General features: G+C 42.4%; 1 protein-coding gene across 1 annotated transcript in view; it reads left to right on the forward strand.

The window, feature by feature from the left end:
- Nucleotides 1–25427, forward strand: part of LNPEP (leucyl and cystinyl aminopeptidase) — a 105776-nt gene that overhangs the window by 68852 nt on the left and 11497 nt on the right. Inside the window, exons 9-12 of the mRNA XM_032798694.2 lie at nucleotides 13288–13419; nucleotides 15511–15671; nucleotides 18930–19018; nucleotides 24918–25101. Of these exons, the coding sequence (XP_032654585.1) occupies nucleotides 13288–13419; nucleotides 15511–15671; nucleotides 18930–19018; nucleotides 24918–25101 (566 nt within the window). The remainder of the gene's footprint in view (nucleotides 1–13287; nucleotides 13420–15510; nucleotides 15672–18929; nucleotides 19019–24917; nucleotides 25102–25427) is intronic.

The following is a 25427-nucleotide window of genomic DNA, read 5'->3' on the forward strand; positions in this document are numbered from 1 at the left end:
AAAAATTAGAGAGAGATATCCCAAATAGGCGATCAGCCTAACCTGAGCATGGTGGGCAAGACCACCAGCTGCACCAAGAAAGAATCTCTGCAGTAACCCAGTCCCATCCCATCCAACATCCCTCACCGATGACCATTGAGCAGAGCTTATCTGCCGATAATCCAATAATCAAGTTGCCCAATTCACTATCGCCATCAATAACATCGCCCTCCTAACTTATCAAAGCTTAGTCTTAAAGCCAAATAAGTCTTTGCCCTCACTACTTCCCTCGGAAGGCTGTTCAGAATCTTCACTCCCTAAGTAGAAACTTCCGTCTATTCAAGTCTAATTATCCTAATACCAGTTTTTAACCACATCGTCGTGGCCTACATATACAAGCTTAAACTATTTCTCTCCTCCCAACGTTAATCCCCCTGATTATATTAATATAGAGCAAGCATTCCCCGGAAGCCTTTTTGGCCAGTCGAAACAAGCCAACTCTTTGAAGTCTCCTTCATAAGGCAGACTTTTTCCATCCTGCCGGGTCAATCCTAGTACCCATCTCTGAAACCTGTCCATTTGAATTCATCCGTTCTTGAAACATGGAACAGAACTGGCACACTACTAATTCCAGGGGGGTGCTCACAGAGCGTATTAAGCCTAACACCTCCTTCTCCTTGCTTGAACTCGCCTGAATGGCAGTCCTAAAAACCGCATTTGCTTTTTTAAACAGCCATATCACATGGCCTCATAGTCATACTGCTATCAACAATACCAAGGTCCTTCTCCTCTTCCATCACTTCCAACTGATCGTCCCAATGTATATCTAAAATTTTATTACTTAATCCCTAAGTGATGACTTTGCCACTTTCACTATATATTTCATCCTATAACTATTACTGCCATTACAGGTGGTCCAGATCTCCTGAATAGTTATCCCCGTCCTTCTCCATGTTGCAATACCCCCCAGCTTTGTGTACATCCGCAAACTTTATTAGCACATTCCTGCTCTTTGTGCAACGTCAGTAACAAAAAGGTTAATAAAGATCGGCTCCAAAACCGATCCTTAGGACGCCACAGTAAATCTCCTTCCTAGCCTGAATTCCAACCTTCATAACGACCCACTGGAGTCTCCCTTAACCATTTCCTTATTCACCCTTACAACTTCATATGTATCCCCATCTTTCCATTTAACTAACAGTTCCCCATGCGAACCGTGTCAAAACGCCTACGAATAGAGGTAATTAGATCTACCGCATTTCCTTTGTTCTAAGTAATGCCGTCACCTTCTCAAAGAAGAGATAGTTGTTTGGCCGATCTACTTTATAAATTCCATGTTCACATCTCGTCCCAAATACCATTGACCTTCAAATTCTTAACTCCTTTTTTCCCTTAAAGATTTTCCAAACCTTACACACCTACAGACGTCAAGTCTAGACAGCCTGTATACCACGATCACTTTTATCCCTTCTTAAAAATAGGAAACTACGTAGCAATTCTCACACGTATGTACATACCCCGAGTTTACCGATTGCTAAAAATTCTCGCTAACAGGCTCGCAATTTCACATGCGCCATCTAAATATCCTCGGAGTGGAGATTTGTCGGGCCCTCCGATTTTGTCCCATTAAGCTGTTCAACGTTTGCCTCTACCTCAGATGCGCTAGATATCCACCTCCATATCCACATCCCTGTTTATCATTGCGCTCTCCCATCAATCCTAAACTCCTCACTTAGTCTTATTAAAGACTGAGCAAAGTACTTATTTTGATATTCGGGCTCATCCTAGTTATCCTACTCTCCGTTCCACGTCCTCAGTGTATAGCGCCCCACTTTCTTTCTTGTTTTCTTCTTATTTATGATGCTGGTAGAACCTTTTTTAACTATTGTTTTGATCCCTTTGCAAGTGTCCAGTTCTACTGGCTTTAGCCTTCTCTCATTTATCCCTAATGTTCTGACCTCAACTAAGGTAGCTCCTTGCTAATTCCCGCCTTCTTCCACTCCCTGTAACTTTCTGCTTTTCCTAATCCCCGCACTGAGTTCTTGCTCATGCCAGCTGGCCTACATAGCTCTGCCCACTGGTTTTTTTCCCTTTCCTTGGGATGCAAGCTTGCCGACAGTTTCCGCAAGGCTGTCGACTTAAAGTAATTCAGGACCTCCTCCGCATTTAAATCCACACGTTCCTCCGTCCATTCCACTTCCCTAACATAATTTCCCTTAACTCTTTAAAATTAAGCCCTTCGAGAAGTGAAACCTGAATTCCCAGATCCTACGTTTGTTTATTCTCCATCTAATTTGAATGTAATCTACTAAATGTCACTTCGAACCATAACCAAGGTTGTCCCCTACCACCATTTCTTCTACGAGGTCCTCACTGCTCACCAAAACCAAATCTAAAATGGCATCCCCTCTCGTAGGTACTTCAACTACTTGATGAAGAAATCCATCCGCTATCACATCCAGAAAAATCTGACCCCTATTATTCTTGCAAGCACGCGTCCTCCAGTCTATATCCGGGAAGTTGAAGTCTCCCATAATTACACATTTCCCCTTTGTGTTTACTTCATTAAAGACATTAAAGAGGTCTCTATCCATATCCAAATCAGATCCCGGCGGTCAAAATCACCCTTTCCCCCTCACATTTCAGTTGTGTGTTGAGCAGAACTCAGCTGCACCCAAGAATCTGTCTGTTTTTTCCATAGGAAAAGATTTCATGAACATCTCTATTGCTTGTGTCCCTCACCTTCCTCCTCCATAGTTTCTGTAAACACTTCCAGTTTACTAAAACACAAAAATAAACCCAAATGTTGACACTATCGCATCTTAAACACATATTTAGATTTGCTAAACCTGTTTTATTCTTTCAGCTTCTGTGGCGTATTCCACATTAATATGAAAGCAAGAGGTTTTTTTCCTTGTTAACTTTTGACTTTGACCTTTTCATCATCTTTGTGCTTTTTTTGGGGTGGGGGGGTGAAGGGGGAAACTAGTATTTAAAGAGAGTCTTTTTTGTTTGTTTTTTTCTTTTTAAATAGATAAAGAGCTTAAAATCTAACACTTATCATCTCAACACCCTGGGGACATCTTAGATGCCAATTGGAGCATTACAATTGAAGCAGCTTGCCATAAAGAAGCCTCTGCATTTCCATTGGTGCCCCACTCTTTCGCAAGTGGAAACACAAGAGCGTGTCACTTTCAAGCTGCCTTGCTTGTGAGGCTCTGATAGGTCTCTGTCCCTAAGATGTGTGATGACAGGAGCTTTGCACTGCCAAATAGCACCTGAACGTTGGATTGGCGCTCCAGATGATTATTGTACATGCCTCAATAAAGAGATTACTTTTAAGGGGCTGTTGGGAAATCAATAGGAAAGCTGAAAACTGCAGTTGATCCAATCTTTCACACAGAATCCAATTTTTAACTCTGAATATTTTCAGAGAGACAAATGTGGTTTTAAGAGTGGTTTACTTCACATTTAAATCCTATGGTTTAATGGCCTGATCTAAAACCTATTCATGGAGTTCATGGAAAGATTCCTAATGACTTTAGTGGACTCTGGATCAGGCCCTAAATATTGAATATGAAATATTCAGTATTGCACTGAATAACTTTGATTTATTCTTGCCCTGGTAAGTTTAGTTCTTCAAGTAGATACAGATGAGTATTCTAAGTAGGTGAGTGTATGCCAGAGATCTAGCAGTATCCATAAAGGGATGGCGCTTGTGCCTCATGACTGTAGCCCCCTCCCTGGCTATATAAGGCTGTGTCACCCAAACCTCCTTCAGTTGCTTCTTACCATCTGTCAGCTGGAGCTGAAGCTCTGGGCAATGGTGTTTATTTACAAACTTGTGACTTCTGGCTTGTGGTGTGGTGTTTTTGTTTGTTTGTTTCCCCCTTAGCCTAGTTGTTGTATATAGTTGATAATTAGTAATAAGTAGCTAGTGTAGTGTTTTTTGTTTAGTGGTAGTGCTCTCTGGTGATGCCCTCAGTGGGTTCAAGCATTGCCCTTTGTGTGGAGGGGCAATACCCCGAAAGCGACCCCCACATGTGGTTCTTGCTTTTTCTGGGCAAAGCCCATCTAAAGGAGTGCTGCTCCTCTTCTTAAAAGAGCAGCAGATGGACTCAGGTGGCATGGGACCTTTTATTTAAAGCAGCCATGAGGATGAGCTGAGCCATGAGGGCTCGCCCAGTACCGAGGCCTTCCTCGGGCTGCAGATTGCCCTCTGGCTCGGAGAGAATGTCTGCTACCTGTTCTGGTACTGGGTTGTCGCTGAAGAGGCACAGGAGTCGTTCTCCATTGTCAGCACCAAGTAAGAGGTCCCATGAAGCTGATCAGGGACACTCCAGGTCCTGAGGTGACTTTTTCGCCTCCCCTAAGAGGAGCACGGACTGGCTTAGTGCTGGCTCCAGCATGCCCGATGGTGCAGGTGTTTCTGACCCTCCCTTGATACAGGATGGGAGGGTGGACATACCATACTGTCAACTCTGGTTCTGGCCTCTGGGTGTCTGTTGAGTTTGGTACCAACGGTTCAAGAGTTGTCTGCGCACCAGCCTGCGGTGGACCTCCTCAGCATGTGGGTCCCATCCGCGCTGCTCATCCAGGACTTTGTGAGGCCGGCGCCCGCATTTGGTCCACAGTTGGAATGTATGGTCGAAGTCTCAGCCTGGCACCTGGAGACACCCCCTCTGGGGCTGCTGGGGACATTGTACTGGAGGCAGTGCAAGACCCTTCAGTACTGGGCCCTTCCTTGGTACCAGCATAGTTGACCCCACAGGTTGTCCCATGGAGGCTATCACCACGCTTGACATCAAGCTACATGAGCATTCCATTACCAGTTCCCACACCAGGACCGACTACCAGTGGCACCGACCCTTGTGCAGCCAATGGTGCAGTCTACTTAGCTGGGCTATGATTGAATATGATTGTCTCCTGGCTCCATCCAAAACTGGCACCCCCATGTTGCCAGAGTTCCAGGCCTCTGATGCCTCAGAGTATGGCTCTTCCTTTCCCTTTTTGACTTTGCCAGAGAGACTATGAAGGCCATCGGGGGAACCCCTATGGATACCAGTGTTGAAATGTACCTCGAGGGCAGGATGTAGGCCCCTGGCCAGGTGCCTACTGGTCATCAAAGCCCTACCTAACCATTGGCTATACTGGCCCCAGAGGGAAGCTTCTCTGTCCTGCTCCCACTCTAAGGAGTACAAGGAGACCAGAATCAGACACTGAGCCTTGGTCTCTTACAGGAAGTTGGGAGTACAAACTTCTAGGCAACCAGGTTATCTGAATACTTCCTAAAAACAAGAAAATGCTAGTGGAACAAACTGTTTGCTGGAGACACATTACACTAATTAATGAGAAAATGAGCAAATAAAGCCAAATCTAAAGCACAAATGCATGCATGCAAAGAAGTGAAGATTGCCAGTGTTTATAAAGCTTTGTAGTAAATGACTCCTGCAGTTCAGATAGCTCAAGCCTTTAAATTCTCTGAAGATGTCTTCCTTAATTTTGCATGAATATTTTAGAATTTGTTAAGAGCAGCACTTATGATGTCTCACAAATGTTAAGTAGCTGGAGTGCCCCAGAGGTCTTTGTTTTCTTCTTTCTCCAGTGTATGTTTTTTTTTTTTAATACTAACAGTGTGATGTACATAATTAAACTATTCAAGGTCAGTGTCACTTTAGCTGCAATCTGTCTATCCTTGGGCCATTTATTGACTGGGTTTTGCTGTGATGTAGGAATGTTTCCATGAAGGATCCTAGTTTACAATTGAGGGTAGGTCTACATTGGCCCAGTTACAGCATCGCTCACTCAGAGAGTGCTGAAGGTAAACCGCTGTTGAGTGTTCCCACTATCAGCTGCCTGAGCAATAGCATGTTCACATTTCTGCACTGGCAGCAATATTTGGAGTGGTACACTCTGGGCAGCTATCCCACAGTGCATCATCATCTTCTGCCACTAAGAGTAGTGGGAAGGCAGAGGGGCTTGTGGGACATCCTGGGTCCTGTCTCAATGCCCCGTGATTCATTGCTTCGCATCCCAGCAATCTCTGTGCTTCCATCTGCATTTGACACTACCTTTCAATGGTTTGTGTACTGCGCGCTCTGCTCTGCCTCTTTGGGCAGCAGGAATGGATCCAGCACTGTTGACCAATATGTAGCTCGCTCTGACTAACATGTCACGAGTGGCAGTGGAGTTCCTCCTTAAACTACAAAGACAAGAGCAGTTTGACATTGATCTCACCATGTGTAGTTGCTTCGACATGGGATTGCTTGTGGCATTCATGGAGGTGCTGACCACAGTGGAACGCCACATTTGGGCTTGGGAAACAAGCACTGAGTGATGGGATCACATCATCATGCACGTCTGGGATGACGAACAGTGGCTGCAGAACTTTTTGGATGAGGAAAGCCACATTCCTGGGACTGTGTGTAATGAGCTCACCCCAGCCTTGCGGCACAAGGACATGAGAATGAGAGCTGCCCTGCCATGGGAGAGGCATGTGGTGACTGCACTGTGGAAGCTGGCTACTCCAGACTGCTATCTATTGGTCGCTAACCAGTTCAGAGTGGGAAAGTCAACCGTTGGACTCATATTGATGGAAGTGTGCCGGGTCATTTAATTGCATCCTGTTCTGAAAGACCGTGACTGGGCAACATGTGACATTGTGGATGGCTTTGCACAAATGGGCAAACTGCGGATGGGCTATAGCTGGCACGCACATTCCAATTCTGACACCAGACCACTTTGCTACCAAGTACATTACTTGCAAGGGGTATTTCTCAATGGTTCTCCAGGTACTTGTGGATCACTGTGGGTATTTCACTGACAGTAACACAGGCTGGTCTGGAAAGGTGCATGGTGCACACACCTTTTTGAACACTGGCCTGTTCAGGAAGCTGCAATCAGGGACTTTCTTCCCAGACCAGAAGATGCCCATTGTGATCCCCTGAGACCTTGCCTACCCCTTAATGTCATGGCTTATGAAGCCATACATGGGGCACTTTGACAGCAGGAAGGAGCATTTCAACAACAGGCTGAGCAAGTGCAGAATGACTGTGTGCTTTTTGCCATTTTAAAGGCCTGCTGGCGCTGCCTATATGGGAGGCTGAACCTGGCTGATGACAATTTTCCTACGCTTATAGCTGTGTGCTGTACACTCCATAATATTTGTGAAGAGAAGGGTGAAAGCTTCACTCAGGGCTGGACTGCTGAGGCTTAGCACCTGGAGACTGAATTTGAACAGCCAGAGACCAGGGCTATTAGAGGGGTGCAGCACTGGGCCATAAGGATCAGGGATGCTTTGGGGCAGGAATTTGAAGCTGAAAGCCACCAGTATTTGTTGCTATGCTCAGAAGTGCAGTGCTTGTAATGCTAGGAGGTGATTGTGATTGGTGCTGAAGATGCACTATGAAGGTTTAAGAAAATTGCCTGTTACTTTTCAGGGCTCTGTTTGCTTTCAATTAATGGAATAAAGAGGTGCTTTAAAACCAAAACAATTCTTTTTATTAATAAACAACCGGAAGAGAGAGAGAGCCAAGCAAAAAGAACATATCAGCACTGAGGGGGATGGGGAAGGGAGAGTACCAGGAGGAGTTGGGGTCCTAGGACTGTTAAAGATTTGTGTATGTCTAGGTATCATATCCAACCTTCTTTGGAGTACAGTGCAGTGGGTACTATACTTCAGCAGGCCTACATTGCAGAGGGATGGGTGTTGAGTGTAGTGGGTACTGGGAGTCTGCAGGGCAGGAGTGGAATGAAGCGGGTACAGACTGGAGCCAGAAGGTTGATAAGAGTGTGGTGGTGGTGTCTGGGGTGTGCGTGTGCATGATGGCGCGTTTTGGGACAGCGGCTGCAGGGGAGGGTAGGCGTGGAGCTGCTCGGTTTGCAGTACTAGTAGTGCCTGGAGCACATTTGCTTGATGCTTCGTAACATTTAAGGAGTTGCTCCATGGCTTCGTTCTGGCGCGCCGCATTCTCCTTTGGGTCTCTCTCTTCCTGCTGTCCTGCCACTCCTACAATTCCTGTTTTTCGGCTGTGGCATGCATCATGGCCTCGCGCAGAAAGTCCTCCTTAGTTCTTTGTGGCCGCTTTCTAATTCTGTACACCTGTTCAGCCAGCAATAACAAAGGGGGAGGCTGGGCTCCCAAGATCTCATCTGTGAAGCCAAAATGCAACATTTTACAGAAGCAGTATTGTTTGTTTGCAACATGGAGACCACTGATTCAGTGATTTAAAATACAACCACCATCACTAACACAAGGCACGATCACTAACGGGCTGACCTCACGCAAGCAGACATGAGCCACAAGACTCCCAAAATGGTGAGTAACCACAGAGGTAGGGGAAGCTAATGTTCCAGGACCTGCTGTAGACTGGGCATGCGGCTCTTGGGGAGAGCCAGCAGTATAGGGGGGCCCTTATAATCATTCCTGTCCCCACATTTTCCACAGGCTGTGTTCATCATGGAAGATATCTTGCTGCTGAGGGTGAGCAGGGAGTCAAGGGAGGGTCTTCTCCAAGACTGCAGCTTCCACCCTGGCCCTTATGCGGCTTGCCTGTGTGCAGCAATGGTTTCCCCACACACACACAGTGATGGCAGAGTGGCATGGGAAAGTTGCCATTAATGGAGCAAGAAACAAAGCAGCTCTGCCAAAGAACCTGCAGCAGCGGATTTCCCAGTATCTCCATTAGATTATCGTGGAGATCTGAGGGAGATTCCCGTGAAGTGAGGGAGTCAATCAACACCCTGTTAAACTGCTCAGACTAGGCATGTAGTGGTACACGCATCATACAGAGACAAGTCTGCTTTCTCCAACCCTCCTGCCCACAACTCGCTTCAGTGATTCCCAAAATCAAAGCCGCTTACCAGAGGCCTCCTTTCCTGTTTGTGCTTCGCCAAGCTCCAACAGCTGTGACTGGCTAGCCTCACCCAGGGTAGGGAAGAGCGCTTGGCTGCATGCATCTCTGACATCCAAGTCATCCTCTGCCTCTGGGTCCGCCTCCACATTCTCATCCAAGTTTTCCTCCTCCTGGCTCTGTCTACTCTCGTCTGGCACACGAGCCACCAAAGTATCCACAAGGGCCTCCGCGGTGGAGGTGGAGTTGTCACCGAGTATCATGTCCACCTCTTTGTAGAGCCAGCAGCTTGTGGGCACAGCACCGGAGCTGCGTTTTACCTTCTGAACCTTGTGGTAGGCGTTGTGCAGCTCCTTCTCTTTGACCCTGCACTACAGTGTGTCCCGGTCATGGTCCCTTTCTGTTGTGCATCATGAAATCTGTCTGTAGGCATCATAATTCCTATGGCTGGAGCGCAGCTGGGACTGGATGGCCGCCTCTCCCCAAATGCTGATGCGGGCCTGTTATACCAATAAAAACTAGCAGGATCTTATTAAAGGGGACAAGACATTTGTCACATTTATTGTAAATACCATAATAAAATAAAAGATAACAGCAAACAATGTTGTTTGGCTACTTATTCCTATGATTATATATATATATATAAAATTCCCCTCTCACCCTATGGGTGGTATGTGTCTTCCTCAACCTCGGGTCCTCTACCAGAGGCCTGGGAGTTTGAGGGTTCTGCGCAGTGTCTTAGCTGCTCCTAGCACTGCACTCTTCTGGACAGAGATCTCTGATGTTGTTCCTGGGATCTGTTGGAGCCACTCACCCAGCTTAGGAGTCACAGCCCCGAGTGCTCCTACCACACTGGAGACTTTGGCCTTCATTTTCACATCCTCTCTGGTTTCTCTTCATGCCCTGGTATTCTCCAGCTTCATATTTTCTTCTTGTGCTGCATTAATCTCTGACATAGTTTCATTGGCACGTTGACCTATATCTATGCACCCGTTGTCTTACCACGATGTCTGATTGATTAAGATGTATCGCTGTGTAACCTTGCCGAGTATTCGCGCTGGTTTCCACGAAATTGCCGTCTATTCTCCACAACCTTCTAGCTGGTTCCACCTCTCTGGATCCATTGGGTTTGGGAATGGGTTAGCCCATACTAGCTGTGCAGGTTCCTAGTACACAATGCAGCACTTGGTATGTCCGTTCAGTGTTAGCTGTATCCTCCTGCATTTACATTCCTGCATATGATAGATCTGATACTGTTCTCTGAGGCTTTCTTGCACATAGTTTGCACCTTGGGTCCTCTTAGTGTGATGGTAGTCCCCTGCTCTCATGTGTTTGTGCTAGTGTGTTCCTGTGCCACTATGATCAGTCGTCAGTCTGTCTTTTAGTCAGCTCTTTCAGCCACTGTAGGATTTCCCAATGTTCAGCACCTCAGCTATTTGTCAGTATGGTAATCCCATTTACAGAGTCTTGTACGTGTGCATGGCACGTTCTTCTGCTGCGTCTCCTCATGTCTGCTCTGCCTCAGCATTTCTCTAGCAGCTATTCTTGGGGCCATTTACTGATGTATCTGGATGTTCTGGATTTCAATCCGGGGCAGTGGGCTATTGACGCTCACCAAGCCCACCCGCCTTCTTCTCCGGTCGGTATACAGTCTCTGTGGGTGTTGGCTTGGAGTGGACCTCGTGCATGCTAGTCTTTGTGATGCGCTTCCGGGTCTCACTGGCAGTATACCATGTCTCCTTTTGGCACAGCCATATTACTGGCAGGGTCTCGGGGATCTGATGCGGGCCATTATCTGTTGATGGCGTTGGATTCTTGTTTTCTCGCACTCGAGCTGGCTCTCAGGATCATGTCTTTATGCTCTTGGGATACTCTAGATGTAGTGTTTCCTTTGATCCTCATCGTTGGTTTTCCATGTGACTGTGGGACCCGAGTGTATTGTAGCTTGATCTGTTGATGTGATGTGGCCCGCTGTGTAGTTCACCCCATCAGATCAGCTACACTGCCTTCGACTTCTTCCTAACTCTACCATCGGCACTTCTCAGTCCGAATGACATCGATATCCTCACATGTTAGATTCGCGTTTCGTGGAGTGCGATAGCGAGTGTGTCTCATATTTTCTTAGCATCAGCTTGATGTCATCCATCGTAGAGGAGGTGGCTGATGGTAGTTTCACTCCTGATTGTACCTGTATCCAGTCCTTGTGATTATCTGGCTGAGGGGGTTAAGCCTTTGCATGCAGTCAACTGTAGTGGGATTAAGATGTTCATCGACTTTGGTATTATGCGCGCATTGATGGCACTCTGTGCAAGCTGCTTGTGTGACTTCATATATTTATATATACATATACACATATTATCATTCACACATCATTCTACAAGTTTGTATAGATATTATAGTTACCAACTAAAGTGTGCTTGTGGACAGAATATGCCAGTTACCTGTACACCAAGAGTGGAGGTTGAAGTCCGGGTAGGTGCACGATGCTCTGGAGTGAGAGAAACATAGACTCAAGTCGTGTCCTCAGCAGTCGTTTTATAGGGATTTTTTCTTATGTTATTAGGAGTTTTCCTTGCTTGGTTGCAGATTAATCAGCAGGTGTTGGCTGCATTCTGTAATGTTTTGTAGGTGCTTGGGGTGGATTAGTTCGCTCGGGGTCCTGGTTGATTCATTGCACTTGGCCGACACTGAATTTTTCATGGGCTGGTATCTAACAATGCATTCATCATTTACCTAGGCATTCATTCACATCCTCTTTATTTAATTACATTTAATTTACTGTCTCTTTACTTTGGAGTGTGGACTCCCTGTTTTTAACTAAAAGAGGCATAAAGTTGAGAGAAAAAGAATTTACAGAGTGGGGTTTTGTAGCGATTAAAAGTGTTCACTTAGCGAAGGGCACTAGAGTCAACACTTTAACAAGTTTTATCCAAGTATTTCTGTGAGCGCTTCACACAGACACAGCTGGTGGCTTGCAGGTTAGAGGCTAAATCTGGGGAATCACATTTATTTCTAATATAAACCTTTAGTTATAAAGTATTAATTAACATTAAATCATTTTTAACAATAAATAATTTTTCGTATAAACCATGTCTAATATAAACCTTCTTTAGTATCCCTACAGTCCTGCAGCTCGGCATTGCTCCAAGCAGGGTATCGCCTGGTGCATGGAGCAGGCATGGTTACCTGGAAAGATGCACTGAGACCATTGCACGTGTCACCAAGCAAACAGGAAGGGGGCTTTCAAAATTTCCAAGGAATTTAAGGGGTGGGGCTCACGGTTGGTCACCTGAGGGCAGGGCAATAGAGGTCAAACTGATGACTAGAGAGGTGAGAACAGGCATTGTGGGACACCTCCCGGAGGCCAACTGAAGCGCTGTAATGGACCAGAGTGTCTACGCTGGCACTGCGGCACTGTAGCCCTGATGCAGAAAGCTGTACACTTCTCATCGGGGTGGCTTTTTTACAACAGTGCAACTGTGCAGTTTCTGCACACTAAGTGGCTTGGCAGGATGAACATCTTGGGAGTTACAATGCAAAAAGCTTCTTTGCTGCGCAGAAACTTGCCAGTGTAGACAAGGCACAAATGTTAAATAGCTCGAGTTCGCTGAAGGTCTTTCAGTTTTCTTTATTCTTTCCCAAATGTATGTTTCGGTATGTTTTGTGACGTACATAAACTATTCAGAGTCAGTGTCACCTTAGCTGCAATCAGTTTATCCTTGGGCCATTTATTGACTGTGTTTTGCTGTGATGTAGGAATGTTTCCATGGAGGATCCTAGTGTTCAACTGAGTTAAACCCTAGGTCTGTCCACAGACTTAAATTGCTCCATGACTTCACTGATGGAAACAGATCTAAAAATAATATTCAGCTCTGTGCAGACTTAGCAGTTTGAAAGGCTTATTTTACAAAATATTTTCATGTGCTTTTCAAGCTTTTAAACAGGCATCATCTGTAAATATACTTGTTGGCATTTCTCGTCTCTGTTTTAACTTACTGACGTATCTCGCTTTCTTTTGTGCTTGCTGTTTGGCTGTGTCATTCTTGTGTAGTTGCTTACGTATTAGTATTTAATACCAACAAGGATGGTGAGGTACAGCACTAAACAGTATTATTAATGAAATCTGACAACCATGGACAATGCATCCACTAGAACACCGTTTCTTTCACATGGTACTAATTAGAAAGTCTTTCTTTCAAACTAAGTTTAATGTCAGTGAAACTTGATTGGATTTTTTTTTTAATTTTGTTTTTTTTTAAATCTGTAAACCTTTTTCCTAAGCAACTTACACTTTCAAAATAATTGCATTCAGACTAAACTCCCTGGGACGGAATTTCAATTATTCTCGCCTAAAGCCAGTGGTACTGACAGTCTTGTAATCTGTACATGCTTCTCCTGAATCAGGTTCTTAAACGTTTTTCCCCTTACAGACTTTTTTTTTTTTTTTTTTTTTTAGGGAGCTTCCCTTTTGTTGATGCTGAAGAAGTATATCAGACATGATAGTTTTCAAGCTGGGATTGAGAATTATTTGCATAATCACAGCTACAGATCCACCCAGAGCGATGATTTATGGGATAGCATGAATGAGGTAACCATCTTGGATATTCTTAGTTTTGTTTTTTGCATGATGGACTATAATGAGATGTGAAAATCAAAGACATTTTCTATTTCCTTATATTAGTGCTGCTAAATAAGGTCATATATTGAAAAGACCTGGTTTGTCAGTCACTCTGCTCATGGTCACTCATTCCAAAATTCTGTGCGGAGATGCACAAACATAAATGAGCAACACTTGTGCCTAGAAGAGAGCCTGCCAAACTTGCTAGCCCTCCCCGTGTTATTTTAAAAAGAGTGCATAAGTGGAATGGGGAAGTTATTCAGAACCATAACTATCATAGTGCTAGTGTTAAACTATAGTCCTTGAGCCTACAGACAGTTAAGCATACGCATAATTTCACCCACATGAGTAGTCTCACTGATGTCAGTGTGGACTAGACAGATGAATAAAATTACTCATGTGCTTAAACATCTGTAGGATTTGGGCCCTTGTACAGAAGAAAACCTTGAATCTCTGTTCCTCCAATGATACTTCCTGGGTTGGGCTTTTAAAAATACTCAGCAATGACCTAACTCTCTCCATTTATTTCAGTGGGAGCAGTTAGGCCAAAGCTGAGTACTTCTGAAAATCTCAACCATAAAATCTGGTTTCCTTTTGATCATAAAATCATTGTCTTTAGAGCAAAATGGAAAATCCATTTCTTTCTTCCAGCTTCCTACTATAGCCTCAAGAACTGGGGTAAAGGAGAAGAGGAGGTTCTTTTTAAAGCATTTAAAAGAAACTGAAAATAAACTTTTCAGTCACTTCCTGTGGGAGGACAGAAATGATTTCCCTTGTTGGAGTCCTTCCTGCTTTTATTGGATTTAAGAGATGCTGTAGTGATAGAAGCCAGATAAGAACATAGATCAGTATTAGCATGCTAAAAAATTCAGATATTAATTTTTAAGAGCATTACTTACACTTCAGTGATTTTCTGGAACTGGGCGGGGGGCTTCAATGGCACAGAATTTACATTGGCTAGCATGGTGCCTAGACACTATAGACCATCAAGATACTGTACAGACATGCAGGAAGACTTGATCCCTGCCCTATATGGCTTGCAATCTAAGCAAACAACACAGAAACAAAGGAGATGGGATGTAAGAAAGCAAGAAGATTGATGGTGGTAACGAGCATTGTTAGTTCCATGATGTTTTCTTTGTTTAATTAAACAAGCACTTCGCTGGTGGACTAGGATTAATAGGTCTCTTGGCTAAAGTGTATTTTGAGGAGAAGAAAGTGGAGAGTGGGCAGACTGGACCAGAGAAGGTTTACAAGTGTAGGAAGGACACAGAAGAGCATAAGGGGGAGTTTTGTCAACTAGGGTGGGGGTGGGAGGAAGAGAGGGTGAATGAAATGAGAAGGAGCTGGGAAATGCCCTTTTGGCGTCAACCCCTAATCAATTAAAAAGTAAATAATTTAAGAACGAATGATGAGCTTTCTCTAGAAATTTTAACAAAAGCTTTTTACACAGAATTATTTCCCTTAAGTTAAAAACTCAATAGAATTATTAATTCCTATTCAATTCTATGGGACTCTTCCATAAGTGTAGGATGTGCAGATCCTTGTAGGCCTAGACCAATAACTCGAATTTCAGATGGACAGTGAGGACCGCTGAAGAAGAGAGAGCTGGACAGAATAGCAAGTAATATAGGTGATTTGAATAGTGATAAACTTACTTTTTCCTTTAGAGCCTGGTCCTGCAATTTGTTTCAGGTAGGCTGACCCCGGTGCATACACACAGCACCCCCGTTCCCCTTAAATTAATCCATAAGTTACTTGCTCTGTTTTCCTCCATCCACATCCTACTTTAGCCTGCTTGGCATTCCCATGTTTCCCTTTATTTGGCTGTTGCTTGGATCTCTTCCATTCAAGAAGATAAAACACTTGTTCACCTCAGTGACTGCTAACAAAATTGGCAAGCCAATACAGAATAATTCTGCACAGGGGCTTAACCTGCTACTTACATTGGCACTAGTTTCAAGATGACTCTTGTGTGGTAAGCTGAGGATAGAATTTGACAAAGAAATGAACAATACCCATTATCGTCCTGTTGAAAGTGAATATCTTTGTGTTTTACAGATCACAAACGGAACACTAGATGTAAAAAAACTAATGAAAACCTGGATTCTGCAGAAGGGATTTCCCTTAGTAACTGTTAAAAGAAAAGGAAAGAGTCTCTATGTCCAGCAGGAGAGGTTCTTGCGCAGTGTGGAATCAGAAAATTGGACGTCAGATGCAAGGTTATTCTCCCTCAGCACTCAGAAAATATTTACCTTTTACTTTCATGCAATTTAACTGTCTTCAAAGCGCATATTCTTTGCACTTTGACACATTCAGAGCTCCAGTAGTTTTCTCTAAAGAGCAGGTAGTTATAAATGAAGTGAGAGAGAGCAGTACACACAGAGGTATTTTATTATCTGCCTTGAAAAATAAGAGTCCCTGTCTGCTTCCAGCTCAGCAATTGAAATAGACCTTACATTGCTTTTTCTCGGAACAGAGTTCATCATAACTTAAATTTTATTGATTCATTTTTCTGATGCTTTTAATTGGCTTGTCCTGTTGTGCACTGGAGTTAATCATACAACAGTCAGGATTATGTAAAGTAAAAAAAAAACAAACATTTTTTTCAAGTAGTTGCAGTGTTTAATCTTCAAGCTCAAGTAGTTGGGGCACATAAAGGATGGGTATATGGTGATGAGATAGAAGGTAGATGAGGAGTTAGCAAATGAAGTAGCATTCTGCAGAGGAATGCTGGTGGTGTCTAAAGGATCGGGAAACTTTTTCTTCTGGAACCTGCACATTTTCCTACCAGGCCAAATCTGCAGGCTGAGTGCTGATAGAGGACAGTATAGACTGTGGATAAGGAAGCTCTCCCCCTTACAAAGGTTAAGACTGACCATAAATTAGCATTTGTGTGTGTCAGTTAATAGCTAAAGATTCCTTGTTTAGGAATAATATTCATAGTAGTGGAGGAATACATGGCAATAAACATCTTTTTTTATGGGTGGTTAGATACTGTGCAAATACGAAGCAACGGATAACTGCAAAAATCAATTTGTCAAATGTACTCTATTACCAGGCACTTTATCCTTGTTGTGTAACAAGACAAGAACATTCTCAGACTGCAAACTTTGGTTTTCTCTACCACAGTTGAAATTTAATGTGGAGTTGGGGGCACTTCACATCACACAAAATTAGGCCCTAAAAGACCACTTGTCTTTATGAGGATTGGAAGGTGGGTTTCGTACATCTGTCTTCCTGGGTTTTCCATGGATGTCCCTTTGGAGTTACACTTAGGTGAATAGTCTTGAAGGATGACTTTTCAGGTGAATAATTTATAGTGATTTGTGTGGAAATTGGTGTACAACCCATTTTCCCTCCCCTCCGTGGGTTTGCCCTAGATAAAATTATACTATTAATTGCGCTGTTAAACAATAATAGAATACCATTATTTGTGGATGTTTTCTACATTTTCAAATATATTGATTTCAGTTACAAAACAGAATACAAAGAGTACAGTGCTCACTTTATATTTTTATTAAATATTTTCACTGGAAAAACAAAATAAATACTATTTTTCAATTCCCCCATTACAAGTACTCTTTATCATGAAAGTTGAACTTAAAAATGTAGAATTATGTACAAAAATAAACTGCATTCAAAAATAAAACAATGTAAAACTTTAGAGCCTACAAGTCCACACAGTCCTATTTCTTGTTCAGTCAATCGCTCAGACGAACAAGTTTGTTTACATTTGCAGGAGATAATGCTGCCCACTTCTTGTTCACAATGTCACCTGAAAGTGCGAACAGGCATTCTCATGGCACTGTTGTAGCCAGCGTCGCAAGATATTTACATGTCAGATGTGCTAAATATCCCTTCATGCTTCAGTCACCATTCCAGAGAACACGTGTCCATTTTGTTGATGGGTTCTTGTTGATAACGATCTAAAGCAGTGAGAACCAACACATGTTCATTTGCATCATCTAAGTCAGATGCCACCAGCAGAAGATTGATTTTTCTTTTTTTGGTGGTTTGGGTTCTGTAGTTTCCGCATTGGAGTGTTGCTCTTTTAAGACTTCTGAAAGCATGCTCCACATCTCATCCCTCTCAGAATTTGGAAGGCACTTCAGATTCTTAAACCTTAGGTTGAGTGCTGTAGCTATTTTTAGAAATCTCACATTGGTACCTTTTGTGTTTTGTCAAATCTGCAGTGAAAGTGTTCTTAAAACGAAAACATGCTGGGTCATCATTTGAGACTTCTATAACATGAAATATATAGCACAATGCGGGTAAAACAGAGCTGTAGACATACAGTTCTCTCCCAAGGAGTTCAGTCACAAATTTAATTAATGCATTTTTTCGTTTTTTTTTTTTTTTAACAAGCAGTATCAGCATGGAAGCGTGTCCTCTGGAATGGTGGCCAAAGCATGAAGGAGCAGACGAATGTTTAGCATATCTGGCACATAAACACCTGATAGTGCCAGCTACAAAAGTCCCATGAGAACATTTGTTCTCACTTTCTGGTGACATTGTAATTAAGAAGTGGGCAACATTATCTCCTGTAAATGTAAACAAACTTATTTCTCTTAGCAATTGGTTGAACAAGAAGTAGGACTGAGACGACTTGTAAACTCTAAAGTTTTACAGTATTTTGTTTTTGAGTACAATTATGTAATAAAATGAAAAAATCTAGATTTGTAAATTGCACTTTCATGAAGAGATTGCACTTGGTATTTGTATGAGGCAAATTATATTTATTTGCACAATAAAAAATATTTCAAAGTGAGCAGTGTAAACTCTGTGTTCTTTGTTGTAATTGAAATCAATTATATATGAAAATGTTGAAAACATCAAAAATTTAATAAATTTCACTTGGTATTCTATTTAACAATGTGATTAAAACTGCGATTAACTCAAAAAAAATAATTGCGAGTTAACTGTGACTTAATCGACAGCCCTAATTGGAAGATGAGGATATTATTTACTCTTCTAGTATGGGATTATCTTGAATTCTTGGCTTGTATAACTGCTTGTGCTCTGTTAGAGGGATTTGGGACATGACCAGTGTCCTTTTACTTTTTACATAAATCCCATACAAAACTGTAAAACTTCAGAGAGGAAGGTTGTCTTGTGAGTAAAACGCTAGACTGGGACTGAAGTGCCTCAAGGTCAGTTTGTGGCACTGCCACAGATTTACTTCAATTTTTTTGGACAAGTGGCTTAATATTTCTGTGCCTTAGTTCTCCATGTGTAAGGTGAGGAACAGAGGAGATGTGATTAAAAATGGTTTGACAATTACTCGGTTAGTGTAATGATGGGGGGCATATAATAGATCTCTTAACATTATTTTGTTGAAATGCCATAATATGTTAAAGCAGTTTAAAAAAAAAAAAAAAAGCAAGACAAATAGCACAACTGATTTGTATTGGATGTGACCTGTTACATAAAGCTAGACTACTGTATAAGTCTGAAAAAATATAATTTTTCTCTTACAGTTATCTGTGGCATATTCCTCTCTCCTACATTACTAGCAATTGCAGCTCTTTCTTCTGTCCTTATGCATATTTACTGGACCAGAAGTCAGGTAAGTGACTTGAAGCCTCTGTAGCTCGGATGTACAGTGAAAGCAGGTTACTTCAGTTTTGTGGATCAGCCTTTGTTTGCACACACCTGAGTAGGGTTTGAGGCCAAGGGCGTGCATGGTATAAAGTAATTTCAGATGAGAATATAACTCGGAATGATACCATAGGGAACAGAGAATAGTGTAATTTTAATCACTTTTTTGTAGGCATGGTTGCTTTAGGCTGGCTTTATCACATAAGAATATGGTTAGGAACCAATGGTGCTGAGCATGCCTGGAGTACTTAGCATTCAGTGGCAGTGATGTCAGGAGTGTATTAATTCATCATGACAATACAGGGAGTAAACAGGACTTAGTCTTTTTGCAAGCTGCCAGGTTTGGGAGAGGGGCCTTGAGGAAGTAGAGTGGGCTCTGAGCACTCTGTACTTAAGGGAATCAGCCCTGGTAGATTGACACAGCCAACATGACTCTGATGAGGTGTATTTCCCCCTCTGATAATATTATTTACTTTTTGTTCTGTGGCATAAAATAATTACTTTGTTAGAACACTTTTTTTAATGTTCCAGAGTATGGCAGTCTAGAACTTGGAACCTTCCCACATTCTCCCCACCTTTTCTTTGCTGCAGTGGCCATTTTGAGTCCCTAGGTGCTAATCTGTACAGAGGGCTGGATTAACTTTCTTGTTAATGATGAAAGTGATTGTTACTCAGTATTGTACTAAAAATACTTGGCCAGCATTGATGTAAGACAGGGACATCAGTGGATCTTTGCTGATTTACTGTACACCAGCTGACAATTTGATCTTTTAAAATGCCTTTAATCCTAATATCATACTGATCCCTCCCCCTATCCATTACACTCATTATCTGACACATTTCATGATGACATACTGTGTAAAAATGTCTCCTCCATCTCTGTTGCTTCAAATAAACCATACAAAATTGAAGTTGAATCCTTAATGCCGATCTTGAAACCTTTATAGCTATTTTGGTATAATGTGATCATTTTCCATAAAATGACTGTTAAAAGTACAGTAGTTTAAGCAGATAATGATTTTTTTTTAAATTAAATTTTCACAATTGATTTACAAAATCTCATTTAATTGTTTCTGGACCTCTGCTATTTGAGATGTTGGCTGAAAAGTTACAGCCCAATAATCTGTGAGAAAACCAAGGTGTTAACTTGTGTGCATGTTCTTCACATTGTCAGACCCATTAGTCAAGTAAATAGTCAGATAGCCTCAGTGTTCATTGATAAACAAAGAATAGTTATTGCTGTCAATGCCTTTTTTCGTCATATATGTCCCCAGGTCACTTCAGGAACTGGAGGGAGGGGAATCCCATATGTGAGATCTGTGTAGAATCTTTAAACAGTGACTCTCCTCTAGTTTTGCACCGCTTGCCTGTCTGCCTGCATTCCATTCTCTCTGGTAACATCATATTACCATTATCTTGCAGCTGTCTTATTCCCCCACTGCCTGGTCTCCACGGCTATCCTGACTTTACACCATGGAACTTTTCAACTAAGACACTCTCTCTCTCTCTTCAGTATTTTTCTCCAGGCAGCCCTCTGAAATACTGACTGCACTGTCAGACAAGTCTGGGTTGCTCATTTTAGCAAGATTTATTTTCGGTCTTTTTTTCTAACTGCCTCCTCTTCTAGAAGGCTTATTTGTATAATTAGTCAGTGTAGGTATATAGCATCGGTGATGGCTTTCAATTCTGTGACATTTTCTTTTTCAGAAAGGTTAGGTAATCCTCTTAAATAATAAACTGTTCTGTAATTGGTCTCTAGATTTGTCTATAGTTTAGTAGTGTGTTTATATCTTTTGTTCCAAGATGCTATTTGTCCATGGTTTGGAGTTTGGCGTTTCTGTTTTTAAGGTTACAATCTCTGTCTCCATATCTCACTCTGTGGTCACAAGTCTGTTACAAATGGATCCAATTGCAGGGTCCTATGTGTTTCCAGGCCATTTGGGTCTAAGTAGCCTAGCCACTGTTTCTAGTTCATAGAATCATAGAATATTAGGGTTGGAAGGGACCTCCAACCCCCTGCTCAAAGCAGGACCAATTCCCAACTAAATCATGCCAGCCAGGGCTTTGTCAAGTCTGACCTTAAAAAACCTCTAAGGAAGGAGATTCTTCCACCTCCTTAGGTAACCCATTCCAGTGCTTCACCACTCTCCTAGTGAAAAAGTTTTTTTTTCTTAATATCCAACCTAAACCTCCCCCACTGCAACTTGAGACCATTCCTCCTTGTTCTGTCATCAGGTACCACTGAGAACAGTCTAGATCCATTCTTTTTGGAACCCCCTTTCAGGTAGTTGAAAGCAGCTATGAAATCCCCCCTCATGCTTCTCTTCTGCAGACTAAACAATCCCAGTTCTCTCAGCCTCTCCTCATAAGTCATGTGCTCCAGCCCCCTAATCATTTTTGTTGCCCTCTGCTGCTTTTTCCAATTTTTCTACATCCTTCTTATGGTGTGGGGCCCAGATCTGGACTCCAGATGAGGCCTCACCAATGTCGAATAGAGGGGAATGATCACATCCCTCGATTTTGCTGGCAATGCACCTACTTATACAGCCCAAAATGCTGTTAGCCTCCTTGGCAACAAGGGCACACTGACTCATATCCAGCTTCTCGCCCACTGTAACCTGTAGGTCCTTTTCTGCAGAACTGCTTCCTAGCCACTCGGTCACTAGTCTGTAACAGTGAATGGGATTCTTCCGTCCTAAGTGCAGGACTCTGCACTTGTCCTTTTTGAACCTCATCAGATTTCTTTTGGCCCAGTCCTCTAATTTGTCTAGGTCCCTCTGTATCCTATCCTTACCCTCCAGCGTATCTACCACTCCTCCAAGTTTAGTGTCAAAAGTTTAGTGTTCTGGGATGATAGAGCATGTTGTAGATCCGGGAGAGAATAGAAATTATTCTTCACAAAGGATTTCAAGATTTTGAAATTTGGCTTTTTCAAGCCATAACAAAACTTGAAGACTTCAAAATCTCCAAAAGAAAATTCTGGGGGGAAAAAGTCCATTGAGTCCAAGCAAAACTTCTTTAAAAAAAAAAAAAAATACATTATGTAATACAAATTATAAACACTGTGAAATTTAAAGATCATTTAAAAAAAAAAAAAGTTTCATTCCAAATATGCCAAATGAGACAGTTTGACATTATTGGCATTTTTTATTTGAATGTCCAGCTAAACAAAATTTTTGGCAAAATTGATGTGATTTTGCAAAGCATTTAGATTTTTATGGAATTGCATTTGCAGGTGGAAAATTGGCCCATCAAAGCTTTTTCTGACCAGCTCTAGCTAGGTCCTGGATTTACACCCTTCTTTGAGATGTAGAGTGCCACCACTCAGCTGTCTTAGAGCCCTGAATGAGGGTTTGAGACCTCCTGGGACCGACAGCCCTTCCCAATCGCATACACATGCTCCCCAGAACCTCATCTAGAATGTATGTGCTTCTAGTTTAACCCTTTTGGGGACAATGTGGTAGGAAAACAAGTAACATAGTTTTAGCAAAGGAATTTGTCAACCACTGTGACTTTACTCTTAATGCGTTCAAGAGTTTTTTGTTGAAACTCTTGAAAACAAAGTAGAAGTCCTGAGTTGCCCTCTCCCCCATTATGATCTCAGCTCTTCTGACAGTCCAAGGTTTGTCAGCTTTCAGACCAGGTAGAGCCCATCCTGCAAGTTTTCTGCTCCCCCCGCCCCCCTTAACTAGAGTCTGTCTCTTTGCTGGGTGCCCGACTGAGAGACTCCAGCCCCTATCCCCCTGGGCTCCTGTGCAGAAAAACCATTATTTCATGGGTGGTGGGTCAGCAGTTGAGACCATCAGATTTGATGGACAGTGATTGCCATCTTGACAGCTTCTCAATGAGAGTTCTTCAAGAAGTTGTCAGCATCTTTCTGGGCAGGGTACTGTCTGGAAAGCCACACAGTAAGCTGCCCTTGGGTAAGGTTTAGATTTGTGTTCAGCACATAATACAAAATGGAATCAATAATTTGATAGACATATCTCACCATGTCACAGATATAATTCTGTGATCTTTACTGACTTGTGACTTGATCCTGTCCTGTCTTTCACATAGTGTTGAGCATTGTGAGGCACAGACATGTGATGTTCACTCAAATAATGACTGAGCTCTAGAGAGAGATTTATTATGTGGGTGGGTTTTTTGGGAGACTGAACCAAAGAGGTGGAGGTGTGGGGGTTGTATGTGAGTGTGACTGAGAAAGAGAGCGAGCGCAAACCTCTGCTTTTGAATCTGCTTAATTTCTTATTAGATTTTCAAGACTTACTGTCCTAAAAATTCCTATTTATGTTCTTCCCTGCCACCGCTACCTGCTTGATGTGGAAATACACTTGCAAAGGTTTTGTTCTTTTTATTTTGAGAAGATTCAGCTGGTGAACTCCTGCTCTGAATCACCTCATTTTTAGACAGAAAGATTACTAGGAAAGCTTCATATTAGTCAGTGATGTTTGTTTCCATTGCATTGTGATATGTCATACACAGTTGCATCAGTTGCATTGCAGTGCATGCTGAGTTTGCCTGGTATGTTCAAAATGGCAGCTGATATGGTCCTAGAGATGTGAGCCATCCTTTATGGTAATACATGATTGATTGAGCAAATGAAATACATTAAATAATATGGCTCTGAGATTGGCCTTTACTTCCTGACAGTGTTAGGTCGTCTCTACTCCTGTGAATCCACCTAATGTGCTAGCTCGCTCCTTCTTCCTCCCACACAGGTAAATTATAATAATGAGAAGCTGGTTTCCTGCAAGTATGGAAACCAGTGTGTTTCAAATGTCATGACAACCTGGATTTTGGTTGTCTTACCATATTAACACTGTCATAAATGTTTTCCCTTTGGTGGGAGGCTCAGGGTTTCTGGGTCTTGGGGGTCCCCCAGGGAAAGGTTTGGGGAGACCCTGGAGCTATCAGAAGCTCTGAATCCTAATTGGTGGCAGCGGTATCAGATCCAAGCCGGTAATAAGCTTGGGGGAGTTCATGCTAAGCCCCCAGATTTTGGACGCTAAGGTCCAAATTTGGGAAGAAGAGGCTTACCACAAACACACACCAGCAGGAACATCTTTTTTCTTTTACCCTTGAACCTAAAACTTTAATGGTAAAATTTTACCACTGATTTTAGCCTAGGATAACTGTTCTCAAAAAAGTTACAGTTAATATTTAATTAGGTAAGTCAGTCTGCTATCGAATATACCTGAGGGATGGGTCACAGCCAGTATTGCCAAATCGGAAAGCACAAATCTAGTCTAAAACTATTGGATTTTATTCAGTCTTGTCACATTTGTGCTATTCACAACTTTGAAATTGCCACCTTTTATCTCCAGTGGGATAAACTCTGCCCTCAGTTCAACCCATACTCCAAATAAATCTTTAAAAAGAGGGTTTCTCCCTTCTAATCTGCTTCTTGGTTGCAAGGGCTCATCTGTTGTAACTGGATTCCCTCTCCTCCTCTACATTACGACCTTGATGCTAAAATTCACCTTCTGTCTCCTGACTTATTTAGATTCTTAGTTGTAATTCAGATCCATTGAACTCTGTAGGAATGCACAGTAACTAGTGGAAAATAGTGGCCCGGTTATTTTGATTAGCCCAAATAGAAGGGGCAAACAATCCAGAGTTTAGGGGCCTTCACACAGAACACCATGCTGACTGCTGCTCCTTTTTATGACCAGGGAGCTTCCAGCTCAGATTCCATCTCTGCAATAGTATAGATGGAAAGAGAAATAATCTCCTGAGTAAGCTGGGCCCAAACCATTTAGTACTCTAAACTCTCAGCATTAGAAAATAGGTTTTTTAAATGTTCAGTATTAACAGCATAACTGTGTGGGTGTCTCTACCCTTCTCTCTCTCTCTATCTCAACTAGCTACCATTGAACTTCAGGAGGAGGTGAAGTGGGTAAAGTTCAATGTGGACATGAATGGGTACTATATAGTGCACTACGCTGAAGATGACTGGAATACTCTCATTAACCTGCTGAGGACAGATCCCGCTGCTCTGAGTCCCAAAGACCGAGCTCACCTGATCAACAATATCTTCAGTCTTGTGGGGTAATTCTTGGTATTGGGAGGAAGTATAGCTTTTTTAATTTTAAGTTTGTGCAAGACAAAGGATTGCACTTAAGAACATTGTGAGGAAGAATGCTTTAAAGATACTTTTATTCAGTATCCGCTATCATTGATGCTGAAGTTTCAATGATAAAACATCAGATGTTGATCTCCATTCATTTAGTGCCGTCATTCATCCCTTTGTATTGTAAAGGACTGCTAGTTCTGTTGGCATTGAGGACAACATGTTCTTTAAGTCTGAGAGAAATGCCATGTGATTTTTGTCCTATCAAAGGAAAAGTACCTGTTGTGCTTGAGCACGAGTAAAC

Source organism: Chelonoidis abingdonii, chromosome 6, assembly GCF_003597395.2.
Source record: "Chelonoidis abingdonii isolate Lonesome George chromosome 6, CheloAbing_2.0, whole genome shotgun sequence".
NCBI lineage: Eukaryota > Metazoa > Chordata > Testudines > Testudinidae > Chelonoidis > Chelonoidis abingdonii.